The following is a 21,249-nucleotide window of genomic DNA, read 5'->3' on the forward strand; positions in this document are numbered from 1 at the left end:
TATTCTCACATGAATTTTATCAGAAGTTACTGAGATCCAAGCCAAGCATAGTGCAGATATACTGTAGCATGAGAGATGAGCGTATGAGCAAAGATATAGAAATGCAGAGCAGGAATATAGAATAGATGGATTACAGGAGAAATTTATAGACAATTTCCATCGCCATCACTGAATACAAAGGCATCGTGTTGCAGCCATGTATCCATATGATTGGTTCTCAGACATGTAATCGAAATGATGAGCAAAATGTAGTCTGTGATTGGCTGTTAAGTACTGGTCTCACACTCCTTAATGACATTTCTTGTGCAGGACGCTCTCTCTCTTTTTATGCGAGCATCCAGGCTCTAATATGTTCCTCATCATATCTGTGTTTCCTTGTAACTTTTTATCCCAGCATTTGGCCATAATGAGTGCCCAGACCCTGGCATTCCCATCAACGCACGCCGCTTCGGAGACAGCTTCCAGCTTGGCAGCTCCATCTCTGTGGTCTGCGAGGATGGTTTCATCAAAACCCAAGGAACCGAGACCATCTCCTGTCAGTTAGAAAGAGGAAAAGTCATGTGGAGTGGGCCCATCCCCAAATGTGAAGGTAAATATTGACTAGATAGCTGATTGAACTATTAACTCGGGAACAATATGTCATCCAATACATCTTCATTACTGCAGTATAAAGACCCAGGAGGTGGAAGATATCTGCGATCAGTTCGTATGAGGGATAAAGGAACGGTGGTGGCCTGTAAACCTAAATATGAGCTGCCACACATGCAACTACTGTCTTATATATACACTCTGACTGAACTAGTATTTAAGAATATAAAACTCTTTCTCATAAACTACATGTGGGAAGAAATCTGTGCAGATGACCTTTAACCCGGATGTAAAATAAATGACGCTTACATGAATGTGTTAGATCCAATTATCATGACGGTATGTTATCGAAGTCACCAGACGCTGTGACCACTTCCTTCATCTGCTAATTAGTGATCGCACCGGTCCGCTTTTGCTGCAGTTGTCTCACATATCATTGTTATTTCCAGTTCACACTAAATTCTGATTATATTTCCATTATATTTCCATTCATAAATACATTGATTAGTCAAGGTGGCAACAGCCCAAAGTCTAATCAACTGCTTGTATGAAAGTACAGAAAGTAGAAACGCATTTGACGCATTAATCTCAGATGGAGCCAAAGAACTAACAGTGTGCTTTAGCTGAAACTCCAACAGCAGATATAATGAACTGAAGATATTTATACACAGCTAGTGTTGATAGAACCACGGTACAAAGAAAGGTCAGGTTAATTGTGCTGCAGGTGAAATATTTTCCCCACATGCTTTGTAGCTAATCTGTGTCTTTAACTATGTGGATGGAAAATCCTCTTACTTGCATTCAGCAGGTACGGACCAAAACAAATTGACTTCAGACGCTAAGTTAAACTTTAAACAAGATCAAATTTAAAAGAAGGCTGGAACAGAATGGCTTCTGGCTAATGGACTCTTGTGATAACCGTTAACGTTCCACTAAAAACTCTCTCATTTATGGTTATGGATGAGGATAATGAGTATTCTTCATTGTTCATGTTCCTATAATTGTCCGTGTGTATGTTTTGCATTTAATGCCATCCATAAATTATGTGGAGTCCAATTAATGTTTCTCTTGCTTTATTAATGAAAGACAATACTGGAGCGCACAGATCGTTTTTATTTTTAATGAACGTAAATGGAATTGATCTAATGTAGCATAAGTACTGTCGTCAGTGTAAGTCTCACAATGTTGAAGACTGTTCCTTACAGTATGTTTAAGATAAGATAAGATATAACTTTATTGATCCCACACTGAGGGAAATTAAGATGTTACAGACAACAATAATAGTAAGAATAAAAAGGGGATGTAGAAAAAAGCTGCGCTATCGATGCATTATGCAATGGATCAGTGTGTTTACAAGGTGTTGCACTGCCCCCAAGTGGCCAAAAAGTCAATTTAATGCAGCTTGAATAACTACACTAACTTAAATGAAATCTTATTATCTTTGGACTGATCACATGGTTTTCTCTGTGAGGACTATAGCTAGTCTTAAAGTCGCCTACATGCCAGCTGCTAGTTGGCCTCGAAGCTGCATACTCCTTCCTGCCAGGTCTGTCTGGTGTCAGGTCTCACTTGATACAAATCATCTCTTGTCTTCCCCTTTATTTGTGTCCTCTGTAGGAATAGAGCAGGCGTCTTTATTGTCCACTCATGCGAAAATTCATCTTTGGCTTCAAACCAAAGCACATGGTGTTATAAAGATGGAAATAAAACAAAGGCACATGACAGAGACAGTTCATACATACACTTAAGAACTTCCTCTGCTCTGGGCAAGAATACATGACATAAAAACGATCAATAAGTGGGTCTGTAATAATAATAGTTGGGATGAAAGTGCTAAAATAACAACAATGAATACACATACATATACATATAATACTAATACAGACATAAAAAGTCCTTTGTTTAATACGATGACAGAGGAATGAATAAAAGATTGCTTTCAGATGTTTCTCGTTGATGGAGGTGCCCGATACCGTCCTCCTGGAGGGAGCTTTTCTAATTCATAAAACAAAAAGTCCTGAACTGCTTATGTCGCTCTCCTCCTGGTTTGTGTGGTGCACAGCTCCACCCACTGTCTCTGGGGTTCTGTGTAATCTCGCTGGCTTGTTAATTTATTGTTAATGTGATTAATGAAGGAACTTTTCCAGCTCATCATTACCCTTGAACATTAAACCCACCATTGCCATCTCAACTGTGTACCTCGTGGTTATGCATTTCATTTTTAAACAGAGAAAAAAGTGCAGGAGATAAAACTGTCCCCTCTCCTCCTCCTCCTCCTCCTCCTCCTCCTCCTCCTCCAGCCCCGTGTGGAGGCCACTATTCAGCCCCAAGTGGAGTTATTTTGTCTCCCGGCTGGCCTGGTTACTACAAAGATTCCCTCAGCTGTGAGTGGGTGATTGAATCAGAACCTGGACGCTCCATCAAAATCACATTTGACAGGTGGGTGGCATAAATCTTTGATTCTGCATATAATAAAAACTATCGGGGCTCTGCACAGGCACAAGTGTGCAGATTCATTAGAATCACCATCAGTTACTTCTGAAAAGCAAAGATTTACAAGACTTTAAGTTATGGGGATTCACCAAGAACATGCTAATTATCTCTTAAATTTCACAGGCTGTATGATTAATATTGAGAGTTGTATATTGATCAGGAAGGCCGGGTAGTATTTTGGTTTATGCGATGTGTTCCCTTTAGCTGTGCACTGGTGATAGAAGGCCCCTGTAAAATCATTTTTCATTGGTTTGAGTTTCTGTTTCAACTTTATTTCATTGTAAAGTGCGTTTAACAATATTGGCTCAACAAATTGTAGAGGCTTCACCGATTGGAGCTGTTAAACTTCCTTCCTGGCTCCCTGCAGAACTCAATTAAACAAAAATAAAAACCCACACACATACAGAAAGTATGATTTTCATGGTTGTGGTTGTCTCAGCTCAGCAGTCCTTATTTTGAAGCTTTACAATGGAAATTTAGCAGGTCTTAAGGACCAATTGGCCATTATAACATGTTTCTGTTGCTTCAATGTTTGTGTGTGAATGCTGCACACAGATCCAGCATTATGCGAGGAACATGGAGCTTGAACCCTTTCCCAGTTTTGTGTTGTCCAAATTGTTTTGAAATAAATGTGAAGCATAAAAAAAAAAAGGCGATGATCAGCATTTTGATGTTCATATATCATTGTCTCACAGGTTCCAGACAGAGCTGGGGTATGACTTTCTGGAGATCCATGACGGGCCAAACCTCCTGTCTCCTCTGGTCGGCTCCTTTAACGGTACCCAGGTGCCCCAGTTCCTGTTCAGCAGCAGCAACTTCCTGTATCTGCTGTTTACTACCGATAACAGCCGATCAAATGCTGGATTCAAAATATTATATGAAAGTAAGTCAGGAACGAAAACTGCATGTTTATGCATAGATACAAACTTTAAAACATTGTCCTCCATGCTATAGCTACTACAGATCAGAATTATACACATACACTTTATGCATAAAATCAACATAACAGCAGGTTTGCAGGACTTCAACACACAACATTACACTAGTAGCCCACCAGATGCAGTTTCACAAGCTGCCTCAAGTACAGTCATTACCTGCAAAAACAGTGTGAAATCTCATGTGAAGATTTGAAAAATCTAGTCTTTATCAACATAGATACCATTCAGCCATTCAGACATCTAATCCTTTTTTCAGGCGTTACAGTGGACAGCTACTCCTGCCTGGACCCTGGTATTCCTGTCAATGGCATTCGGTATGGGCAGGATTTCTCCATCGGGTCCACTGTATCGTTTGGTTGTGATTCTGGCTACAGACTCAGCCACGAGGAGCCACTAGTATGTGAGAAGAACCACTGGTGGAGCCACCCCTTGCCTACATGTGACGGTAAATACCCAAAAAATAGCCTGTCGTGTACAAAAATGTCCGGCTCTTTATAGGTAGGCGTCACTCTACAGTATACCTGATTTTGTGTAGCACTCATCAAATATTACATCACCATCCTCAGCTCTGATTCATCTATTGGCAGTTGGAAAAAATGAAACAGGGAGGCAGCCATTACCCACACTTATCCTTATAACTAAGTCTTATTTTCTACTTATATTATTTTAAGATTGCTTTCTCTATCACCAGTACATTGAAAACAACACATTTCATCAAGATGCTGGTGCAGAGACAGTGTGCACAGTGTGCCACATACTTCCTTGACATGAAGGTCAACTTGACTGCCCTGCCAGTATTTGTACACTCATATTTTATTTGTGGTACAGAGAGTTTTGTTTTCGACAGTTTTAGACCAAAACAGATTAACTAGTTCATCCATTAAAAAAAATACAATATATATATGTATCAGCAGTGGAGCCTGCCATCCCTGTATGGGGAGCTGAGTCACAAAGAACATGTTGTTCTGCGACAAAACCACTGGTTGAATCTCTCTCTGTTTCTCACACACACACACACACACTTGGATGTACGCAGGGGCAATTTGCAGTGAAGGCTGCTGTGGCTGATAGGGGATGATTTGAGGAGAAGATTAGAGATCTGTGGGCATGTACAGTGTGTGTGTGTGTGTGTGTGTGTGTGTGTGTGTGTGTGTGTGTGTGTGTGTGTGAGTGTGTGTGTGTACGTGTGTGTGTGTGCGTGTGTGTGCTGCCTTTCTCCATGTGCCTCCTGTCACCTCCTCTCCTGTGTGAACCGTGAACACAGGAAAGTTTGAGGTAAGGTTGACGAGAGCCTGTGTTGGTTGTCACCTCCTCTCTCTTCTCTCTCAAATCAAGGAGTGTCGGGGGGGAGGGGGGCTCTTTCTCTCTCTCTCTCTCTCTCTCTCTCTCTCTCTCTTTCATTCCAATCATGGGGTTCGCAGGAGGGGAGGGGGGAAGGAGAGATGCTGCACTGCTGCATCAGTTTTGTGGCGGCTTGCTTGGTTCGGCTTGTTGGCTCATTCCCTTGTTAACCACATTTGAATTGCACAGTTCCCGGGACTGGCAGCGGTTTCCTCCGAGGAGACAGTTGGAGCATATAAACATCAAGCACGCTGTCTGGAATTTGCGGGCTGAATGCCATTAGACTGTGTTTACACACCATCTTAACATAAAAATATAGGCACTGTTTGCTGCTGTGGTTGTTGGAAATGGTCTGCACTCATGATTGACAACTAGTACACGATGAATTCAAGCAAGACAGCGCCAAAGGCAGCCGACTCAGCCTGGGAAAATGTTGCAGAAATCAAACCCGAACCTTGACTCCAAGCAAGAGGATTCTTTTAGCCATTCTGTGAATTTGAATCAAAGCATGAATCCAATTACTTTATCAACCCTTTCTGACATCCAGAGACTAAAGGAGATCTAAAAGAGAGACTGAAAGACAAGGACAGAGAGAGAAAATGGCAGAGATCTAGTTGTAATGTAGTGTTTCAAACTTCTCACATAGCTCAGCATTCAACATTAAGAGCTTCCTGGCAGAAAAGTATTCATAATTAATAGCGCCATGGGTGTGTGTATACAGTAGGTGTATGTGTGCACGCCTGCTTAAATCTGTGTTGTTTGGAAATATTCTCATTCCTCAGCCTTGTTTTGGGGGATGCTGAAGTTGTTGAGAGTGAAGATACTGTTGCTGTGGTGTGGTTTAAGCATATTTTCAGTGTCTGACTTGCCTGCTGTATGCGGTTGTAGCAGAGGTCATCATTGCAGAGGGTAGTCTGGGCTGCAGTTCTCAGAGTTGGTGGTTCTCAGTTCCCAGTGAACTGGTTAATTGTCCTGCCCAAGGAAACGTCAGCAGAACTTTCAGGTTTGACCTTCTCCCAGGTGCTCTGCCACTGTTGCACTTTTGAGGTAATGTTATGGCATTTTGTAGGTTTATTGTAAGAGAAAATGACAGGCCGGTCGGCCAACAGTTAGATGAGCCAAGTGGAGCGAGCAGAAATGAAGCACCTTGCAACACATGCATGCATTAGTATGCATGGAACAAGCAACAGACTTTTCCAAGCTTTTCCTAAGACCCGTTCTCAACTCTGAGCATCTCTATGCAAGCACAGGTCTCTTACTGCATGACAATGTGCACAGCTGAACCATGGGCAGAACTTGCAGGGTCATCCTGGGGCCGTACTGAGAGGTTCAAAATGTTTTAAGTAGTCTGTAAGAAACATCTGCACTGCTTCAATGCCCTGAATATCACTGCTTTGAATCACTTCAAATCAAACTGTAAAAACAGAAAGAAATATTTCACAAACTAAAGATATTTTATGATTCTTGCACACTATTCAGCTGTTGCATAGCATTAATGTTGTGGAAACATAGCTTAAAATTAAACCATTGTTTTTCTTCAGTCATGTATTTTATGTCTCCGATTTCTGCCTCAAAACACTTTGCAGCTCAGAGATTGCACATCCCAAAGCAGCAAAATCTTACAAAATAGGTTTCAATTCTCCCACACTTACAGAGTACACTTATTGTCCAGATGGTCACTTGTTGTATAACTAGCAACTTTGCACTTTAGCCGGCATCTCCAATTACCTCCGGTAAGTTTGATTTTAACTACTTTCTTTTCACATTGGGCTCACAACATAGACACTGCATATAACTTTTAAGTTTAAGTTTATTTACTTTATTGATCCCAAGACTGGGAAATTATTCTCTGCATTTATCACTTAAGTGCCTTGCTCAAGGGCACATCAGCTGGCTAATGGAGGGGGTGTGGTGGAGGATTCCCTAATCCTCCACCACACCCACATTTTTCTGCCGGTCCGGTGGGGGAATCGAACCGTTTTTGTTTTAAACAGAAGCTACTATTGCTATCAATGCTGAAAAAAGTTTGACTTGTTCAATTGCAAACATTCAACTGCAGACAAAATAAAACTCCAAACATGTATTGACAGATATGGATAGATACTTCAAGGTCCACTGTGTCGGATGAGGGGGAGCATTTGGCAGAATGGAGTATAAAGTAGTGTATAATCAGCTGATACAGAGGCACAGGTCCACCATGTTGCACTCCATGTTTTACAGCCACTGTAGGTTCTTCTACACATTTGGAAAGGGAGGGTTGAAATGAAGGCTATTCAGCTGGTTGTGCTGTTCATCCTCACCACTAGGTGGCACTAAATCCTACACACTGGGCCTTTAATTAGCAGCATGGATCTTGAAGATTGAGCTAATTACAGCTAAGCAGAGAAGCAGAACGGTTTGTTCCAATAGAGAGAGATGCTATCGGTTAGTACATAAAACTATTTATGCTCCTTGTGTTAGCACCTACGGATGGTGCTTACAAGTGGAAGTGCTCTTAGAGGTCCATAAAAAGCTCCTCTGAACCCCAGCTCCACAGAGCAGTACCCCAAATGTGTGAGGATGTCACACTTTCCACATGCAGGGGACTGTGGTCACTGAGGTCACTGCTGCCACATATTCCCACCTACAGCAGATGTGTTAAAGATATGTCTTCTATATGCAACACACTCCTGCAAAGTGTTTACTGGTACATTTCTTTAAAGAGAAAAATTAACACAGTTTTAGTTCATCTCTCAGCTTTATTATGTTCTGTCAACATATATGAGGAATGACTGGGATCCCCTGTGCAGTTAATCATTGTCAGGCGTTGGTTAGCTTCAGGGACATTAAACTATATCAACAGAAAATAATCCATTATTCATAATTCCAGCGTGTGGTGGATTTTACATTATTTATGTCATTATTTTATGTCTGTGCAACAGTGGGAGGAATAAATCAGAAAAACACAAATTTTGTAGCTGTCAGAGCATGCAGACCTTTCTAACCTCAGGTTTTCAACATTTCTCTCTCTCTGTTTATCAGTCTCTCTTTATCTCTCTCTCTCATAGCATTTGTGTGTGGGTATATGCGTGTGTATGTACTATAGAAGTGGTATTAAGGTCCACGGGGGAAGCATTATCTGTTTTAACAATCAACAATCTGATGCTAAGCTTCTCTGCCTCTGTCCCGTCTCTGCACATCCCTCTGCCCCTCTCTCTTGCACTCTGTCTCTCTCAATCTATCCAGCTCTATGTGGCGGGGATGTTAGAGGTCCCTGGGGAACCATCCTTAGTCCCGGCTATCCAGACAGCTACCCTTCATCTCTCAACTGTACCTGGACTGTTGAAGTCAGCCACGGGAAAGGCAAGAGACACGCACAGATTCACACTTCTTAATAGAGACAGACAGAGTGAGAGACAGCAGCAAGTAGCACACACTAGTGTAGTGCAGCTACTGCTATACTGCAGCCACAAACTTGCATTATATTGCATTCTCTGTTTTTTTATGGTTTCTAGCATTTTTAGAGGGGCATATTCAGATTCACACTGATATTGCTGGCTGTAGTCAGAGCATGTTTTATGGATCATGATGTTAGCAACGTCAGATTTGCATCGGCTGTTATCACACTGTAAAATTATTGATACTGATTAGAATTGTTATTCATTTTGATGAGCTGAGAATGAAACAGACCTCTAAAGATTTTCTCTCCGTTGTCCGTCCACTCGTCTGTGTGTTGGTGTCTTTAACAGGAGTCCAGTTTCAGTTCAATTCTTTTCATCTGGAGGACCAACATGACTACCTCTTGGTGACTGAGAACGGGAGTTTCCTGCAACCACTGGCTCGCCTGACCGGCAACGAGTTGCCTAGCAACATCAATGCTGGTCTCTATGGCAACTTCAAAGCCCAGCTACGATTCATCTCTGACTTTTCTATTTCATACGAGGGCTTCAACATAACTTTCTCTGGTAATTTATTTGACTATAGTCATATTATACTATTATACCCCAATTATACTCCACGGGGCTATTTAGCCAGTTCAAGAGGTTTATTTTTCTCTTATACTAAAACAACCCAGAATCAGCCTAGAAACTTGTGGAGGGGGGATAGAAGACATCACAGTAAAATAACAGCTTCTATTTAAAAAGAAGAGAGCAGAGCAACATTTCAACCAGAACAAAGACAATTAGAGTCTCCTAAAATGTGTTGTGGTAAATTATCAGTCTGAGCTTTACTTCAGGTAGTAAATTTACTAAAGAAATGTCATAAAGTCCATTTATGTAGCACCTTATCACAGGGTACTTCTATTAGAAGTAGATAAAAGCTAACATACATAAAATACAAATGCTATACAAGTGGAGGAAGCTAACAACAAAGAGGTGAGCTGCTTTTTAATGGCATCCACAGGTCTTAAGGTCGGACAGACCACAGCAACTAAAGCACAGTCGTTTTTTAGTTTAAAACATGAAGTGAGGTGCAGTCGAGAAGGCCTGCTCGTGGGCTATAAGGCTGAATTTGATCACTAATGTAGGTGGATGCCTGACCTTGCAGAACTCGAAAGTGATTGAAAGGATCTTGAAATGGATGATCCAACAGAAACAAAAGAGACACTTATTTTCCCCCTGTCCCACAGGGACAAGGCTGAGTGCGACACATTTATTCAGTTTTAGGGGATTAAAAATGCTCTGAGATTATTTCCCATCCAGTTGTTGATTGAGGTTTGGCAAGTTATTAAAAAAACAGAATCTTTTTTTCCCGACATTTTTAATCCTTCAATGAGATATAAAATCGAATCTGCATAATTGTGCTACAATATATCTTTGAAGAGGAACTGAACACAGTCTTAGTCCTGCTTCGACGACCAACTTGTGGCAACATCATGCTTTTTTCACAACTTAGTACAGACTAGACCAGATGTGCACAAACATCACGGCCATGCTTCTTTTTGGGAGATTGAAAACTGAAAATTCTGTAGATGTCAATGCAATTTGACATCTGTTTGACTGAAGTTTGCTATCCTTCATTTCATATTAAACAAGCATTTTTCTTATAGACATCTTTACTACTTATTTTCCTCTCTTGCCTGAACCAGAGTGTTCTAAGTAAGTTAAGATTCGTGCTCCCTCAGTCTCCCCCTGTTCAAGTGGATCAATGACCCAACGCGGTGGCTGGACATTGCTTATCCGGATATCTTTATATGTGATTGAATCACCAGGTAGCATTAGGCTAGTGTTGTCTGTGAGCTTCGCCCCAACCCTTCTTGTGAACGACTGAGCCTTTTCAGGATGCTCCTTTCATGCCCAATCATGATACTATCACCTGTTACCAATCAACCTGTTTACCTGTGGAATGATCTACAGGTGTTTTTGGAGCGTTCCACTACTTTCCCAGTCTTTTGTTGCTCCTGTCCCAACTTGCATCAAATTCAGATTAAGCAGATATTAATCTTCAGATTCAGATTAAGCAGATATTTACAAAAAATAATGAAGCTGATGAGGTCAAACATTAAATATATCGTCTTAGTACTGCTTTCAATTGAGTTTATGTCAAAAAGGATTAGCAAATTAGTATATTCTGTTTCATTTATGTTTTACACAGTGCCCCAACTTTTTTTGGAATCAAGGTTATAGTACATCAAGCGACTTACATCGTTCAACCTGTGGAGGTCTGCTATGATTTCCCTCCTTCAAAATTGCAATGTGTTGTAATTCTTCAAAGCTACAAATGATCTCCACAAAGCGAAGCATGTACAGTTAAAACAAATGGGATCCAAAACAGACCCTTGGGGAACACCACAAGTCAGAGTCACAGGGGTCTGCAGGTCTGACTCCAGAGATACCCACCCGCTGCCTACATTAGTAATCTTATGCATCAGTCAGCATACAGTGATCAACAGTCTCAAAAACTGCACTGACATCCAACAAAACCAAGCTCCTGAGTCGCTGTGTATCAGGATGTCACTGGAGATTTTGACAAGAGCTGTTTCAGTGGAGTGTAACTGACAGCAGCTATGACTGAAAATTGTGAAGAATACAATGCCCACCCAAGCTTCCTGCCAATTTTTCAACAACTTTAGTTTTCAATGGCACTTCAGAAATAGGCCTGTAGTTCGTGTTATCAGCACTGCTTTATAGATGGTCCTGGGCACATTTTATTGACTTCACAGAAACTTGCCATGTGCCTTCTTGTGCCACATGTGAACAGTTTCATCTATCCCTACATGGTACAGGCCCCGGCACAACACTGCTGCCATTTTGAGCCAATGTTTGGCTGTCAGTCTCCCGCTAAATGGAGATATTTCCCTACTAGCCTCAAAGACTACCCATAAAACCTTGTGAATAGCTCATGAAAAAAATGGCTTATGAGAAGAGAGAGGTTACACAACATTAAACTGAATGTAAGCCACCATTAAACAACACGAGAAGAAGGGGAAAAGATGGAGATTAACTCCTCACAGCCTCAGCAGTGGTGTTCTGAGAATATCTAAAAATCCAAGTGCTGTCCCAATTCATCGTCGTGTCCACCAGCCTCATCGAAAATAATGAAAGGGTTAAGAGTCAAGTCCAACACTTCATCTGCCTTTCATAAAAGAACACCCTTTGCCTAACTGCCCTTTCAACGCTCTCTCATTAACTCTGAATAAAGGGGCACTTGAATCCGAGTCTAGGATGTTTTGCTGTGCCCCAGATGGAAGAAACTGATACTCAGAATGTAACACATGGGAGGTGACACCAGAGATGTGACTTGACAATCTCAACATGCTCAACAGGCTGTGTCATCCTGCAACACACTCTGACATACACATCACACCATCAGTCTCAGCCCACTGAAAATAAACCTCCTGCTGCAGCATGCAAAACACGAAATCAGCGAGTGCATTTCAGGACACGGCGGAGTCAACCTCAGACTCACGACTTTGGTGCTAATTATCACAGCTGTGCATGAGATGGATGGTGGTCGTGAGGTGTTTGCATGTTTCCGTTAAGATTTAATTTGGTTATGTTGGAGGTTTTATTTTATGTAACAGGATGGATTTTCCTGGACTTTGAGAGTGGTGGGTATTGATTTGTTGATGTAACACCATTAGTAGAGGACACTGTAATCTCATCAACTCTCACTTACTGTTATGGCACTTATACAACACAATTTTGTAGAGTGTCATAAAATTTTAAAATAAAGTCCACATTTGAATATACATTTTTGTTCACTGAAGTTGTTCATCGCTTGTTTTTTAGCCAGAAGCATACAAAGGGCAGATCTCAGAGCATGACCGATTGTAGTGTATTTTTAGTGTTTATTCATGTGTGTGTTATGTATTCAGTTACAATTTATTTTCTGCAGAATACACTTTGGAGCCATGTGAGGACCCTGGGATGCCTCGCTTCGGCAGGAGAAACGGCTACAGTTTTGGAGTTGGAGACACTTTGTCTTTTTCCTGCAATATGGGATATCGCCTAGAGGGGGCGCCAGAGTTAATCTGTCTGGGAGGAGGGCGGAGAATGTGGAGCGCTCCGCTGCCGAGATGTGTTGGTATGTGGTAATATTACTGCTGTTTTTATTTTATTATCATCTAACCAGTGTGCAGTCAGGTGTGCGACCAGGTGTACAGTAGGATCATGCACCACATTGAACTCTAATTCACAGTGATGGAACTCAAGCAGACTGCAGCGGAGTCTTAGAAGCCGCCAACAAAAACATGCATTAGTCTACAATGTGAACCATTCACCCGAGGACTACATTGCAGTGAAGATGTATCCATTAGAGTCAAAATGGTTTTACCTTTTAAAATCTGTGTACATGCTGAGTTGTGTCACTAATTAATTGATGTAAAGAAGCCAGAGCAAAAAAAAAAAAAGGGATCTCAAGGGAAAAATATGTGAAATATTTGGGGTCTCACAACATGTAATGAAGATATTTTAATGATGGGCGGTCACACATGCACACACACACTCCAAATAACCATGGTGTGTGACGTTCATGGGTGTGAATCTCAGCACTGTTTGCCTTCTCTGCCTGTGTTGGGTGTGTTAGCAGCACTCCAGTCATTATCCTTGACCGCGACACCGGGCTTACAATCGTTTCCCGGGCCGGCTTACTGACTGCCACTCTCCAGCTTAGAATAAGTCTAATTCAGAACATGAATTTACACACGAAGATACCACGTGCTCATAACTTCAGCTTCTTTGCAAGCAAGAAATTTGTGAAATGAGGTTTGATTTGGTTGCAGATGTAGAATCAATAAAGGATGATAATAAAAGCTAAACAGACAGCAATGAATGTTGCTGCAGTCCTTCACAGGATTGTTTTCAGGAATGCCGTAAGAAACATGGGACAACAGAAAGACACACATTAACCATCCACTTCAGCTAAGTTGTTAATTTTAGATGGCTGGTGAGAACATTTTACTCAACAGCCTTATTTTCATCCTTACATGATGTTTGCAGGGCCGGTGTTTACGTCTTTGGCTCTCTGTCATTAACGTGCAAAGACTAATAATGCAAAGAGGTGGGAGTAGTGTTGTGTGCTGGTGTTCTTCTGTGTAGTGCGGTCTGCTATATTTAGTTCCTGTGCGTTGTGTTGCATTTCTGCATGATGTGGTGCAAATCATGTAGGTAGAGTGATGAGGAGAGGAAAGGGTTGGTAGGAACATTAGAATGTGCTCTTTTCTTGTCTACATAATCTTAGATGCAAACTTTTGATTGTTTGGTTGCTTTAGTGGAGTAAAGTATTGCTTTGGTGGCCTGTGTTTTTTTAGTTTTCGGGTCAAACATATTGTTTTCATAAAGTAATGTCCAGAAGGGAGCTGGAGAGGTACCGCAGTGGTGTTTTTGCTTTCTCAGAAACTCAAATGTGCCTTTGGCTTGTTTTTTGTACTCTGCTTTTATTTCTGGACATTATCTTCTATTTAGCACTGTCGCTCAGGGAAAGAAGACAGAAGCAGGAAGGAGAAGTGGAAAAGAGAAAACTCGGGAGAAGCAGAAGATGAAGGTTGATTGAAGTAGAGGAGGGTAAAGTAGGCACTATTCATAGAGGGGGAGACAGAGAGAAAGAGCAAGAGCGAGGGAGTTAAAGAGGAAAGAGGCAGAGGGTGGAGAGGTAATTTTCTAAATGGAAACTGTAGCAGCGTGATTTATTGACGATATGACAGCTGTAATATGACTATTACACCAGTAGAGACACAGAGAGAGGAAGATAATAAGAGAGGAAAGGGACATGGATTCTGCAGATAGAGGGCACATGTGAGAGATGCAGAGAGCAGGTATCTTTAGGTGAATTAGTCTCTGAATTTTACTACCTGCCCATTCTCCTCAATGGAAGTGGATGGCTTACTATACAGCTGTTTAAAAGGGTTATTAAAGTGCACAGACACATACACACAAGGACACATTAGAGGTATTCATCCATTTATAGGGAAAAAAGGAATCATCTTATGTAAGGTGGTAAAATCTTGGCACTCTAATGACTGTCTGTGTGTCTAAAACTTCTCCACTGAGCAGCTTTTAAGAAGGGAAAAACGACCTCATCTGCAAAAAGTTACACTTTTCTCCAATGAAAGTTTTAGTTTATCATGTTTTCCCACATCACAATAAAACTCTTGAGTCTCTTCTTTCTGTTTTTCATCAGCGGAGTGTGGTTCCTCGGTTATAAACAACGAAGGCATCCTTCTCTCACCGAACTATCCGATGAACTACGACAACAACCACGAGTGCATCTACAGCATCCAGGTAACAAATCTGTGCATCCTAACTACGCCTCTGGAGACTCTGCATTATTCTTTGTCAAGTTTAAAAATCATAGCGGAAGTTAGTAACTGTCCTCAAAAATGAGTGAGCACATATTGTTTACTTTATTGGTCAATAACTCTAATATGGATTTGGTGTTTACTCTAGGTGCAGGCTGGGAAAGGCATCAACATCTCTGCTCGAACCTTTCATCTCGCCCAAGGGGATATACTCAAGGTAAACACACATTCACACTGTGATTCCTCTGTCATTCTCCCTGACGTCCTCTCACATCAGTCTCTAAAACTGATCAGTGATAAAACGAAAGATTCACTTCATGCCTTTGAAAGCTAAACTTAGCCATCACTGGTCAGTTTTTATGTTGTGTCTGCATCTCGAGTGCATTGCGTTGTTGTCGTTACAGATTTATGACGGCAAAGACAACACGGCCCATGTTCTAGGAGCGTTCACGGGATCCTCCATGTTGGGCCTGACGCTGATCTCCACTTCAAACCATCTCTGGCTGGAATTTTACAGCGATGAGGAAAGTACAGGGGAAGGATTCAAACTGGTCTACTCGAGTAAGTGCTCACTGCAGTAGGCAGTCCAAATCCAAACATGCACACGACTTAACCTAAAACCTGAATGTGTGTGGTTGACTTCTATCATGAGCACGAATATACTGTAAAAGAAAAAGCTTTACCCTCATGTATAATTCTCATACTAGAATCTCTGTGGCAAACTGGTATGAAAACATAGCTTGCATGCATACAGGATTAGCATGCAGTGGATGCAAGAAAGCGTTTGTGTACAACAAAGTATGTATGCGTTACAAATTAGTTTGACTTTCTTTCTTACATATCTGCAGAACCTTGCTGTGGTTTACATAACACAGCTAGCTCACATGGTAGTTACATAGATTGCAACACATGTCAGGATTGGTGAGTTGGACTGTTTAAGTAATGCAAGGTATTCTCAAGTCCTTAACTTATACCAACTAGACCCTGCTACAAGTTTACTTAACATGACTTAGTTAGTTAGTCCCATGCGGCAATGACAGCCCAAGACAATAAAGCTAGTCAGTCTGGGAGTTCATCATCAGTCCAGTGAAATGCCACCTGACAGCTGCACTAATTACTGGGAAATGCAACTTATACTCGCTGCATCAATTGAACTCTAAATGGTTCTCATTTGTGAAACCATCACAGACCTGAGATGATCACAAGAAGCTTGTCACGTTTGATTAACAAAGCTTTCAGAGAGCTCTGATTCCAGCGTGGGATCAGCTATTAAAGGTGCGTTCTGATGTTCATCAAAGCACGCCCACATGTGCCAGCGCCCTCTTGGATGCATAGTTGGAATTAGAAAGTCTAATTGTTTAAATGGAGTCATGCAGGAGGATTTGCATAGCGCTTTAAATTGCATTGTCTCTGCTGTATGAGACATCCTCTGCACCTCGGTTTCCTCATACTAATGCACACAGATTTTAGTTTGCAGTACAAACGAAACCAGACATTGGTGTAGAGAGCACTGCAGCAGAATTTTTTGTTTGTGGTGATGTGGCCTCTTGTTTGATATAAAGGTTGGAATTTAATAAAACGCAGAGGTGTGGTTCGATGAATAATGCTTGATGGTTTATTTTCTTACGTACATGTCTAACATACAGAGAACGACTAGGTGTCAGGATGATGGCCGATGTGTTCAGACTGCCAAATGGTAAAAGTACAGCTTTGCAAATAGCCATTTTTAAGGATTTAGACATGCACCGACTGCAGTCTTCCAGCAGATAACTCAAATCCTGGCGCACCTCGTCTTCCAGGTAATACCGTAGATCAAATCCTGGTTAAAGTCTTATAAGGATAAGCTATTTATATACCTCTTCATATCCCGCTCTACAAAATTGTGCACATGAATAAACTGAATATTACCATGGAAACTGAGCTTGGATAGACTGTGAAAAACAACATTAAATTGGGTAAGGTGTATACATGCTCCAATATCTCTCTTAATATTGGTATGTCTCATGTATCTTTTTTTTTTGTTGTTGTTATTAAATCCGGATGAGAGCTTAACAGGATGTGCGATCTCAGCAAGCTCATAAGCAGAATACTTGAGTGTGCCAGATATTAAGGGAACATCGCTGTGCACCTGAACAACACTAATTTGTTTTCTCCAGTGGGTGATAGATGTCCCTCAGCGAGTATTTTAAAAAGTGCACACTGTTAATATCTCCCTCTGTCTTTTTCTCTCTCCAGGTTTTGAGTTGTCTCACTGTGAGGACCCAGGCGTGCCTCAGTTCGGCTTCAAGGTCAACGACCAAGGCCATTTCTCCGGGAGCAGCATCACATACAGATGTGAGCCAGGATACACTCTGCACGGGGCCTCCACTCTGAAGTGTATGACAGGCGAAAGGAGAGCCTGGGATAACCCTCTGCCCTCTTGTATCGGTATGTCTTTCACTCCGTGAAGCCGTTTGCCCTTTGAGCAGAGGTCACGCACAGATGTATGCAGACACACAAAGAAACATACGCACACAATTATGTATTGAACCTTGAACTTTGCTCCTTAATAAGCTTGAGAGGGAAAGGTGAGGAGGGTTCATTGTTGCTGTGGCTTTCACTGGTATTGCTCAATTGTGCGCTGTGTAAAATGCATCGCCTGCAACACTTGATTGATGTATTTGTCGCTGCTAAGCTACCGAAGACTTGTCAGAGGTATAAACAGAGCTTTTTTAAAATTTACAACAGAAAAAAAAGAGCACGATATGTTCGGTGAGTAAATATCATCATAATCATACCTTTTGTCTTTTTTTATTATAAAAGTGATTGTGTCATCAAGCTGGAACATCAGCCTTACCCACAACATACATACACCTTTTAAGAAGCAGCGACTGTAGCATGTCTTGCTCTGCAATCCAGCACACAGTGACTTGCTGTTTTGTGCAAAGTCCCTGCTCAAAGGATATTCATTCAATAATCTGAAAGGAAAGCAGGTGGAGGCCAATTTCCTGCGGAATCACCTTCTTGATTTTCTCATGAGATGACACACTGCGGTAGTTTTAAAGTCTCAATGAAAAGCCTATTTATTCAGGACAGTTTACCACCTGGACTCCCTCTGCCCAATTGATCCATTTCCTTTCCTGCTGTGGGTGATTTGCTCTCTGTTCCCGGAGACTGCCCTCCTGATCCCACCAATGCTCTATTTCTACTCAAACATGGCCACACACACACATTCATACACACACGGATCCAAACTGTGTTTTTCTCTGCTTCTTTTTTATCCTCTATTTATGTTATTCTTACTCTGTAAAGGGCTGAGTGACAAACTTGTTAGTTCAAATTGTTTCATAAACACATTTTAATTTTATTTCCATTTGGTTTTGCTGCAGCCCACCGTATGTAATCACTGTAAAACCTACTGGGAAGCAACTTGACATATTTCCAAATGTTCCATTATAATATCATTTCCTTTTTAATTCACTTTTTTAGGGCTTCAATCTAATGGGAAAATAAAAACACAGCTCTAAATATTGATGTCAACAAGTCAATAACGGTCTTTTATTGGCCATGCAACATCAGGGCTCCACAACTCAGAACACACAAACACACACTCATCAGCATTTTGGTGTAGAGTGCCTAAAATACTTGCATTTGAATAGTATTTAAAGATTATTTGGACACATTTCCAGTTCTTCCCGGTAAGTATTTGGTTGAATGATTACATTCTCTAATTAAACCCAAACAAATGTGAAAGCCCTTACAGAATGACACACAAATGGCAGCTGCAGCTGTGCCCCAGATGGGAGCTATAAGCATAACAGCAAGCCTGATGTCCTTTCTTCCTTCTTTCTTCATCGTCTTCCTGTGAACTTTCTGATTTTGGATTCAGATTAATAAGTCTCTCCTTCTCACTATCAATAATGAAAGACTCATATAACCACTGGCTGATATGCTCTGACTTTATATTTTAGCAGTGACACACCGTGACCTCAGCTAACCTCCAGTCTTAATATTATATTGCTTCTTATTATTACTGTTTCCGTCTTTACCCCCCTTGGTTTTCTCCTTTTTCTCTCTCCTTTCCCTCTCCTCCTCCCTCTTTTCCTCCGTCCCAACTCTTGATATTGCTCCTGTTACTCGAGATAATATATTCCAGTGACGAAGGGAGGGCAGCCTCAGGGAGGAGGAACATGGGGAGGGAGGGGAAGCAGAGAGGCGATGAAGATTGTGAAAATATATAACCGAGAGAGACAAAGAGAAGGGGAATTATTTCTGTTATATAATGTGTGGTGGTTTTCTTTAGGGATGGATGCAGGATCAGCACTTTGTCTTTCTTCTTCTTCCCCTTCTATTCCTCTGCGTGAGAAAGACACAGAGAATAAGAGTTAGCTTCTTTCTTAATCCATTCGCTCTGTGGTGATCGTTTAATCACTGCTCAGTGGCTACTGAGGTGCACCTAGTGGATCTGATTGCCTTAATAAACAATTGCCACGGACAGATAACTGGTCATACATCACACACACGCTTAAATACACACACACACGCTCATCAGTTGCCCATTTGTTTGCCTGAGTTGATGCTATTTGTAACGCCACAGTTGTGCTAATCAGACAGATAGAGATGCGGTACATTTGTGTGTGCTCTGTATGTCTTTAACGCCTCTTACCTGTGTGTGTGATTCCCGTAGCGGAGTGTGGCGGTCGTTTTAAAGGCGAGTCTTCAGGGAGGATTCTTTCCCCTGGATACCCTTTTCCTTACGACAACAACCTGCGCTGCACCTGGACCATCGAGGTGGACTCAGGAAACATTGTGAGGTAATGTTCGCCGCCCAAATCCTTCCCAGTAGGAAAGTGAGGAAACTAGTGTCATTTATTTTAGTGCCTACCTCAGTGATTTTGAGGGAAAAATAATTTCCCCTGAATGTTAGTAGATTATCTGGATCTGTGATTATGTATCATAAGTGTGAAAATGATGATACAAATGCTGAGGCTGCATATTAAAGGCTTAATCTGAAAACGCAGCTCAGTCAGACTATTATACTGAACCCCTTTTATTATAATAAGCATATTGTAAACACATGCTCAATACAAGCACTAGTTACAAATTCTAACTGATTAAAGCAGCACAGGGTTCAGCTGTTGTTGTGAAAGTTTGTGTGCACCTTTAAAAAGTTATTAGAGTATAATAACGAATGTAAAATGATTGTATGCAATGATACGAAGATGATTCTTATATTCTTTTGTCTGTTGTTGAATTCTGACAGTTTGAGAAAATGCTTTTCTGATTTAAGCCTTTTTTTTCTTTTTTCATGCAAATTCCAGTCTTCAGTTCTTGTCCTTTGACACGGAGGCCAGCCACGACATGCTGAAGGTTTGGGACGGACCACCTGAGAATGAAATGTCTCTGGCAGAGCTCAGTGGGTCTCTGCTCCCTGAGGGAATCCACTCCACACTGAACACTGTCACTGTGCAGTTTGAGACCGATTTTTACATCAGCAAGTCAGGATTCGCCATTCAGTTCTCCAGTAAGTAACGGCCACAACTAATGCACTGAACATTATTCAAATGAGAAACGTGATGTGAGTTCACCTACCTCTGTTATTCATTGTCTTATTTTTCTCTTTACACATTTCTTTAATGCATGTAAGGTTTCCAGGTTGCCAGAGAGGGACCAGTAATGCCAAAGTTTCTCTGTGAATCTAGATGTTTTCTCTAGTGGATCTTCATTTGCCTAAAAATCTGAATATCAGCATTTCACATAATTGAGAATCCAAATCTAAATAGTCGTTCTCCTTGAAAACCTCACTTTACCATTTAGATTCATAAAACAGGATAGTAAGCAGTTACATGAATTACTGCTGATTTTCTGCACTGAGTTAATGCATTTGCTTAATACTGTGGCTAGATATCCAGTGTGACACAGATTTTTCTAATTGCTCTCCCCTCTGTCTCCTCCACTTCCTCTTCTTCCTCCCTCTCTCCGTCCAGGCTCGGTAGCCACAGCCTGCAGGGACCCAGGTGTACCAATGAATGGCAGTCGTAGTGGAGATGGCCGTGAGCCGGGGGATTCAGTGTCCTTTCAGTGTGACCCAGGATACGAGCTCCAGGGGGACGACAAAATCACCTGTATACAAGTGGATAATAGATACTACTGGCAGCCCAGTCCGCCTGTCTGCATAGGTGAGAAGTCCAG

General features: G+C 41.4%; 1 protein-coding gene across 1 annotated transcript in view; it reads left to right on the forward strand.

Annotated features, from left to right (window-relative positions):
* The window catches only part of csmd3b (CUB and Sushi multiple domains 3b), a 325,003-nt gene that overhangs the window by 243,834 nt on the left and 59,920 nt on the right, over positions 1-21,249 (forward strand). Inside the window, exons 15-28 of the mRNA XM_041956121.1 lie at positions 395-589; positions 2,889-3,027; positions 3,777-3,964; positions 4,276-4,464; positions 8,586-8,702; positions 9,089-9,304; positions 12,678-12,866; positions 14,961-15,061; positions 15,227-15,295; positions 15,483-15,639; positions 17,314-17,505; positions 19,745-19,871; positions 20,379-20,581; positions 21,045-21,236. Of these exons, the coding sequence (XP_041812055.1) occupies positions 395-589; positions 2,889-3,027; positions 3,777-3,964; positions 4,276-4,464; positions 8,586-8,702; positions 9,089-9,304; positions 12,678-12,866; positions 14,961-15,061; positions 15,227-15,295; positions 15,483-15,639; positions 17,314-17,505; positions 19,745-19,871; positions 20,379-20,581; positions 21,045-21,236 (2,274 nt within the window). The remainder of the gene's footprint in view (positions 1-394; positions 590-2,888; positions 3,028-3,776; positions 3,965-4,275; positions 4,465-8,585; positions 8,703-9,088; positions 9,305-12,677; positions 12,867-14,960; positions 15,062-15,226; positions 15,296-15,482; positions 15,640-17,313; positions 17,506-19,744; positions 19,872-20,378; positions 20,582-21,044; positions 21,237-21,249) is intronic.

Source organism: Chelmon rostratus, chromosome 16, assembly GCF_017976325.1.
Source record: "Chelmon rostratus isolate fCheRos1 chromosome 16, fCheRos1.pri, whole genome shotgun sequence".
In the NCBI taxonomy this organism is placed as follows: Eukaryota; Metazoa; Chordata; class Actinopteri; order Chaetodontiformes; family Chaetodontidae; genus Chelmon; species Chelmon rostratus.